Source organism: Nicotiana sylvestris, chromosome 3, assembly GCF_000393655.2.
Source record: "Nicotiana sylvestris chromosome 3, ASM39365v2, whole genome shotgun sequence".
Classification (NCBI taxonomy): domain Eukaryota; kingdom Viridiplantae; phylum Streptophyta; class Magnoliopsida; order Solanales; family Solanaceae; genus Nicotiana; species Nicotiana sylvestris.
The window spans coordinates 64,755,312-64,763,573 of record NC_091059.1 but is presented as its reverse complement, the minus strand read 5'-3'; the positions used below and the strand labels follow the sequence as shown (position 1 = coordinate 64,763,573).

Here is an 8,262-nt window from a genome sequence, read left to right as displayed (position 1 = left end):
CTCCTCCGCCACCTCCAAGAGTGGCTCCCAGAATACTTCCAAACCAGGGCTATGCGAGTGCTATTGTCCCACCCGAATCACGGGCGCTGAAAATTAATATTCCTACAAATATCTTAAGGGGTTCGTGGATACATGCTGGGGGAGCAAGTAGACGAATGTGTCTGAGGATGCTCTTAGGTTTAGACTCTTCCCATTCTCACTTTGGGGGAAGGCATTAGATTAGCTTGAGAGACTTCCCAACCATTCCATCACAACTTGGGATGAGTTGGCGAACAAATTTATTGCTAAATTTTTCTCGCCGGCGCATATAGAGGCATTGCATGATGAGATATTGGCTATCAAGCAAGAGCCCATGGAACCTTTGCATGAGATTTGGGAGCGTTATAGAACAATGGTGAAAGAATGCCCCAACAATGATATGACCGAGGCTATGATACAACAAACCTTCTACCGGGGCATCAATACAACAAATCTGAACCAACTTACTGGGGGAAACTTTATGAAGCTATCGTATGATGAGGCATGTGATATACTTGACGAGATGACTGACACTTCTTCTGCATGGCAAAGTAGAGCCAATGTGCCTCAGGATGACCCCATGGTTATTCATTTGCACAAGGAATTACATGATCATTGGCAGGATATAGTGGAGTTGACAACTACTATGAACCAATTGGAAAAGTCACAGTTGCAACAAGTTCAAAATCCTCGCCAAGTGAATGCCATGAAGGGTGTCAATATGCTTGTCAACAAAAGAAGGCAAAGAAGGCAACAAAACCAAGGGAATTCTGAGCAATTTGACAATGACTGTGATGGATTTCAAAATGATAGTTATGATGACCAAAGTGAAGAGGTTCAATATGTAAACAACTATCAAGGCCAACGGGGCAACTCTTCCAACCTACAATAGTGGAGACCTCAAGGCAATTGGGGCAATCAACAACAAGGCAGTAGCAGTTAGGGCAATCAACAACAAAACAATAGTAATTGGGGGAACAACAACCAAAACAACAACTGGGGCAATCAGAACAACAATCAAGGCAACCAAGGAAATTGGAATGGTAATAATAACAATTGGGGTGGCAATAACAATCAAGGTGGATGGAACAATGGAAGCCAAGGAAATCGGTTGCAAGGCTTTCAAAGGCCCCCAATGTACCAACAACCAAACAATCCACCCCATTTTCCTTCTCAAGGTCCTAGTTCTTCTGGCAATGATTTGGGTAGACTTGAAATGATGTTCGAACAGATGATGAAGAAGAATGCGGATTCTGATGCACAATTGGCTTTAAATACTTGTCCCAAGGATTCTTCATCAGAATGCGGATTTTGATGAAAAAGAAATTTGGAGGTGCAATTATGCCAAATCTCTTAGTTTTTAAATACTCACCCCAAGGGTGCTCTACCAAGTGATACGGTGGTAAACCCAAAGGGTGGGAACAATCATGTTATGGCGGTTACAACAAGAAGTGGGAGAGGCGGTGAAGTGAATGCCTCTAAGCAAAAGCAAGTTTTGAATGATGATGTTGAGTTGCAAGAAGAGGAAATCCCTTTGGTAGTTGATGATGTGGTTGATGAAAATGTGAACAATGAAGTGAGGATTGATATTCAAGATGTCGAGGTGGAAATGCAAAATGATGTGAACCCGTCTAGGGAACACATAATAGTCATGCCGGAGCCGGTTGTGCCAAAAGCCAAGGCTTCTTTGCCAAGGCCACCTCCACCTTATCCTCAAAGGCCCGCGAAGAAAAAGAATAATAATCAGTTTAAGAAGTTCATTGACATGATGAAGAGCTTGTTCATTAATGTCTCTCTGGTGGAGGCTCTTGAACAAATTCCGGGCTATGCAAAATTCATGAAAGACTTGGTCACAAAGAAGCTTTCTATGGATTTTGAAACTATAAAGATGATTCACCAAGTTAGTGCTATAGTGCATTCAATGGCCCCGAAGCTTGAAGATCCTGGTGCCTTCACCATTCCTTGCACCACTGGAAGTGCGGATTTTGCCAAGGCTCTATGTGATTTAAGAGCTAGTATCAATTTGATGCCCTACTCAGTGTTTAAAACCTTAGGTATTGGGCAACCTAGGCCGACTTCCATGAGGTTACAAATGACAGATAGATCGATGAAGAGACCATTGGGTATTATTGATGATGTGCTTGTCCGTGTGGACAAATTTATCTTGCCAGCTAATTTTATGATCTTGGACTGCGAGTTGGACTACAAAGTTCCTATCATACTGGGCAGACCTTTCCTAGCTACGGGGAAGGCATTGGTAGATGTGGAAGCAGGTGAACACACCTTCCGGGTGGGTAATGAAAAGGTGGTCTTTCATATGTGCAGATCTATGAAGCAGCCCAACAGTACCGAGGTGTGCTCTTTTGTTGACCTCATCACAACAGTGATAATTGATGGCACCAGTGCAGTGATCAATGTGGAGGACCCATTGGAGGCCGTATTGTTGAATGTTGATGTCAATGAGGATGAAAGCCGTGTGGAGTGCGTGAATGCTTTACATGGAATGTGCTCTTATTCTTATGAGCATAGGAAATTGTCTTTGGATCTCGAGAATAGAAAGACTCCACCAACTAAACCTTCAATTGAGGAGCCTCCAGTGTTGGAGTTGAAATCACTTCCTCCACACCTCAGGTATGAGGTCTTAGGCTCAAATTCTACTTTGCTAGTTATTCTTTCTTCTTGCCTTACTAATATGCATGTTGATACCACATTGGTGGTGCTTCAAAAGTGGAAAAAGGCAATTGGATGGACTCTAGATGATATTCGGGGAATAAGCCCCGCATTCTGTATGCACAAAATTATCTTGGAGGATGATGCAAAGCCTTCCTTGGAGCATCAAATAAGATTGAACGAAGCAATGCAAGAAGTTGTGAAAAAAGAGGTGATCAAGTGGTTGGATGCGAGGGTTGTGTACCCCATCTCTGATAGCTCTTGGACTTTACCAGTTCAATGTGTACCGAAGAAGGGTGGCATGAACGCGGTTACAAATTTTCAAAATGAGTTGATTCCTACAAGAGCAATCACTGGTTGGAGGGTATGCATGGACTATCGCAAGCTGAATAAAGTGACCCACAAGGATCACTTCCCTTTGCCTTTCCTTGACCAGGTGTTAGACCGACTTGCTGGGCGTGCCTTCTATTTCTTCTTAGATGGGTATTCTGGGTACAACCAAATATTGATTGCTCCGGAAGATCAGGAGAAGACCACATCACTTGTCCATATGGCACTTTTGCTTTCTCTAGGATGCCTTTTGGGTTGTGTAATGCACCGGCTACATTTTAGCTGTGTATGATGGCCATTTTCACCGATATGATGGAAGAAATTTTGGAGGTGTTCATGGACGATTTTAGTGTTTTGGGGGATTCATTTGATGAGTGCTTGAAGAATCTTGATAGGGTGTTGGCCCATTGTGAAGAAACTAATCTTGTCCTCAATTGGGAGAAATGCCACTTTATGGTGGAAGAAGGAATAGTCCTTGGACATAAAATTTCGAAGCATGGTATTGGGGTAGATAAAGCAAATATCGATGTGATTTCAAGGCTCCCTCCCCTACATCCGTCAAGGGAGTTCGAAGTTTCTTGGGCATGCGAGGTTCTACCGGAGATTTATCAAAGACTTTTAGAAGGTAGTGAACCCCTTGTGCAAGTTGTTGGAAAAGGATGCTAAGTTCGTGTTTGATGAGAAATGTATGCAAGCCTTTGAACTTCTCAAGCATAAGTTGACCACCACTCCTATCATTACTGCACCTAATTGGAGCTTGTCTTTTGAGCTCATGTGTGATGCGAGTGATGTTGCGGTTGGGGTGGTTTTGTGTCAAAGAGTAAACAAAATGTTTCATCCGGTGTACTATGCAAGCAAGACAATGAATGATGCTCAAGTGAACTACACGGTGATCGAGAAAGAACTTTTGGCTATTTTGTTTGCTATGGAAAAATTCCAGCCGTAACTTTAGAACTTTTGCCAAGGTTATTATTCATACCAACCATGCCGCACTCCGGTACTTGATGACGAAGAAGGACTCCAAAGCTAGACTGATGCAATGAGTCTTGTTACTTCAAGAGTTTGATTTGGAGATTGTGGACCGGAAAGGTAGTGAGAACTAAGTGGCGGACCACTTGTCCCACTTGGAGGAGGCGGGGAGGCCTAGTGATGACCTAGAGATCAATGATTCATTTCCTGACGAACAACTCCTTTCGGTATCGATGAATGATATGCCATGGTTTGCCGATGTTGCTAATTTCCTTGTGACCGGTATAATCCCGTGTGAGCTCTCTTCTAACCTAAGGAAGAAGCTCAAGCGGGATAGTTTGGACTTCTATTGGGATGAGCCGTACTTGTTCAAGATTTGCACAAATGGTGTGATCAGAAGGTGTGTCCCGGAGGAGGAGCAATTGAATATCTTGGAGGCTTGTCATTCCTCTCCCAATGGTGCCTATCATGGCGGGGCGAGGACGACTTCTAAAGTTCTTAGTTGTGGGTTTTATTGGCCAACCTTGTTCAAATATGCAGGTGATTTTGTGAAGAGATGCGATGAATGCCAAAGAGCGGGTGGAATTTTGAAGAAAGATGAGATGCCTCTCAATACCATCATTGATGTTGATATTTTTGATGTATGGGGCATTTATTTCATGGGCCCATTTGTTAGCTCTTGTGGGAACAATTACATTCTTGTGGCGGTTGACTATGTTTCAAAGTGGGTTAAAGACGTGGCTTTGGCCAACAATGAGGCCCGGAGTGTTGTTGCATTTCTCAAAAAGAGCATTTTTACAAGGTTTGGTACTCCTCGTGCAATCATAAGTTATGGGGGGTCTCATTTTTGCAATAGAGTTTTCGACACTTTTCTTTCAAAGTATGGTGTCAATCACAAAGTTTCTACTCCCTATCATCCTCAAGCAAGTGGTCAAGTTGAAGTCTCCAACAGGGAAATTAAAAGCATATTGTCAAAGATGGTCAATGCAAATAGGATTGATTGGTCACAGAAGTTGGATGATGCTCTATGGGCTTATAGGACTGCTTACAAGATTCTGATTGGTATGTCTCTGTATAGGTTGGTGTTTGAGAAAGCTTGCCATCTACCGGTTGAGTTAGAGCACAAGGCCATGTGGGCTTTGAGGAAGCTTAATCTTGAGTGGGATGTTGCAGCCAATCTTCGTGTGGAGCAGCTCAATGAACTTGTTGAATTCAGATTCCATGCCTACTCCAGTTCATCCTTGTATAAGGACAAGATGAAGTACCTTCATGATAAATATGCTCATGGAAAGGAGTTCAACGTACGTGATTTGGTTCTCTTGTTCAACTCCTGGTTACATTAGTTTCCGGGAAAGCTCAAGTCAAAATGGAGTGGACATTTTGAAGTGGTGTGTGTGACCCCGTTAAATTAGGCACTTATTGGGAGGCAACCCATGTATTTTTCTTCTTATTGTTCATTGATTTTCATTGTAGGATAGGATTTATTTTTGGGCTAACTGGTTGTGAGATGTTATAGGGTTGTGTTAGTGCAGTGCAGTGCAGGACATAGTGGAAAAAAGTGCCAGGTCTCTGAAGTTGTTAGTGCGGCCCCACTACCTTTAGTGCGGACTGCACTAGTGAAGAGTGAAATGATGACCTCTTTAAAGTTTGCCACTATGGCTGCACTACATTTTGTGTGGTCTGCCGTGGACCACTGTGGTCGTTGTCCATTTTGTGCGGACTGCAGTGGGTTACTTGGTCAAACTTGGAAAAAGCTATTAGTGCGGACCGCAGTCGATTTTGTGCAGTCCACACTGGTTGGTGAGACTGGGCCCTAGGTCCTTTTCTATAAATAGGGCCTGAGGCCCTCCTTTTACTCTTTTTGAACCCTTGAATCTCAGACTAATTCAAACGTTGTTCATCACTTCCGTTTGCTAGTAATTAATTGTTGGAATTGATTAGCTTCATTTCATCTCACATCTGGTACCTTTACTTGCCTTTTAATTGTTCAATTTTGTTAATTTCTTTTAATTTTAGTTTTTCTTGCTTCCCTCTCTATGTTTCCCGTAGTTTTTCTTCAATTGATTAGGTTAGGGTTGTAAATTTCTTGATTAGAGTAGGCTCCTGTAGTTAAAAAAATGGGAAATCACTTAGGGGCATTGTTTAGGTATTAATTATGCTTAAAATCAAAAATACGTTAAACCCTAACTTAGTGCCACAACTGGGCACTCAGTGCGGACCACAGTCATTTCTGTGCGGTCTGCAGTGCCCCGGTGCGGTCCGCAGCACCATTTTATGCGGACCACATTAATGAAACTTGTGAAAGCTGAACTTTGGGCAGTGCGGCTGCACTACATTTTGTGCGGACCGAACTGGCCCTAGTGCGGCCACACTACATTTTGTGCAGTTTGCACTGCCTGGATACAGAGGGGGGTAGTCTGAATCCCACCCCTGTGCTGACCACATGGCCATTTTGTGCGGTCCGCATTGGCCCTTGTGCGGCCGCACACCACTTTGTGCGGTCCGCACTGGGTGCCTTCTGCAACATGTCTGCAACTCTTTTCTTCTGTCTGCAATTCTGTTTCTTGCTTGTTGCTATTGATACTAACAAAGTCATTTGAATTGTGTTTGCAGACAATGGTACAATAATGAGGCAAAATATATAAACAACCTGGCAGAGGTAAATCTTCTCGCGGAGGGAAGCAGAAAATGATAAGACTCACTCCCCAAGCTAGGCAAAACATAAAAAAATGAGGAAAGTGATAAAAGCTGCTGACAAAGCCATTGACATGTCAGGGAGTGAGTACGAGCCTTCCCGAAAGATCTGTTCGGACTCTATGCTAGAACACATCCCTGACTGGCCGGAGAGGCATAGACTGAGAGATACACCTCTAGCATCTCCCATTGCCCAAGCATCAGTGAACATCTCTTCTGGGTCGTCTGAGGGCTCAGGTGATGGTGGTGGGGAATACTCCATCTCTCCCACATGTTCATTATCTGGAGAGGGTGCAGTAGGTGATGAGGAGGAAGTAGGGGGAGACGAAGAAGTAGGAGAAGGAGGTGAACCACAAGTGGGGGGTATTGCCCGAACTAGGAAACCGGATGTGTGGCATGACCAGTTTGTTAGTGACGTAGCATACCACTAGTTCCGGGAATGGTGGCCGGTGAGGAAGTTAATCCCGAAGCGAAGTTTTATTGATAGAGACTTGCTACCTTACAACCCCAATGTGAGGAGGTAGTTTAGGACAAGAGTGGGCTGGGAATATTTTCTAGATGAGTGTGTGGATGCCAACGAACACTTGGTCAAGGAATTTTACAGCAACGTAGCACACATAAAAAAGGGCTCCAAAGTGACCAAGGTTCGAAATCTGAAAGTGTTGTTAGACGGGAAGACAATCAATGACTATCTTGAGTTTAATGAGGAAAATGAGATCATGTACATGGCAAAGATGGAAATGGGCAAGGAGGTTCGTCCTTGGCTAGCACAGTACCTGGCAATCCCAGGTACCACCCCCGACTAGTTGACTGCTGGAGTCAATATCTTGAGACGGAGTTTGAACTTTGAGGCACGGGGGTGGGAGACCTTTATATGTAGAAGGCTGGACCCCAGGATATATGACAACTCCCTAACTCTCCACCGGACTGTGTTAGTGGCTTCGATCATGGCGAGGTACCCAATCAATGTGGGGAATTTGATGTCGCGGATTATTACCATTGTGGGTGCCAAGCATGACAAAAACTACCCATTCCCCAGTTTCCTCACTATGTACTTCCGAGACCTGAAAGTGGAGAAGAGGACCTTCGGCATCAAAGTCAAAGCGAAGGCCCATTTCTCCTGGTACAGCTTGCAGGGGGATGACAACCCCAAGAGCAAGAACATCAAGAATATAGTTACTGCTCCAACTGGCCAGTGTGAAGAGCCAGTTGTGGTAGTGACTCTAGCTGAGCCTGCATCTACTTCCACTGCTGCCCCTCATGGTCCATCCACCTCAGCAGACCCGGAGATTCCATCTTCTTGGTCCCATTCTATTACTGCCCACCGACTGAGCCAGGCACTTCTGAGTATCAACAACTGGATGCAGACTGCCTCATCCAAGTTGTCCATCCTGACTACCACGTTAGAGGCTCAGTCGGCACCTTCAGTCCCACAAGTTTTCCAGTCGATAGAGGATGCTTTGAAAGAGATTTTAGACAACTAGAAGAAAATCCTCGACACTTAGAAGGTGCTCACAGATGCAGTTGCTTCACACAGCTAGTCTCTCAAGGAGCTTGCTAGGGAGCACAAGAAGCTGAGAA

The 8,262-nt window shown here is 44.2% G+C and overlaps 1 protein-coding gene across 1 annotated transcript; it reads left to right on the top strand.

Moving 5' to 3' along the window:
- The first annotated feature begins 1,783 nt into the window (after positions 1-1,783).
- LOC138887472 (uncharacterized) lies at positions 1,784-6,679 on the top strand. Its single transcript, XM_070169227.1, has 4 exons — positions 1,784-1,964; positions 2,073-2,523; positions 4,664-5,146; positions 6,601-6,679. Exons 1-4 carry the CDS (start codon positions 1,784-1,786, stop codon positions 6,677-6,679), a joined length of 1,194 nt encoding a protein of 397 aa, XP_070025328.1.
- The last annotated feature ends 1,583 nt before the right edge of the window (positions 6,680-8,262 follow it).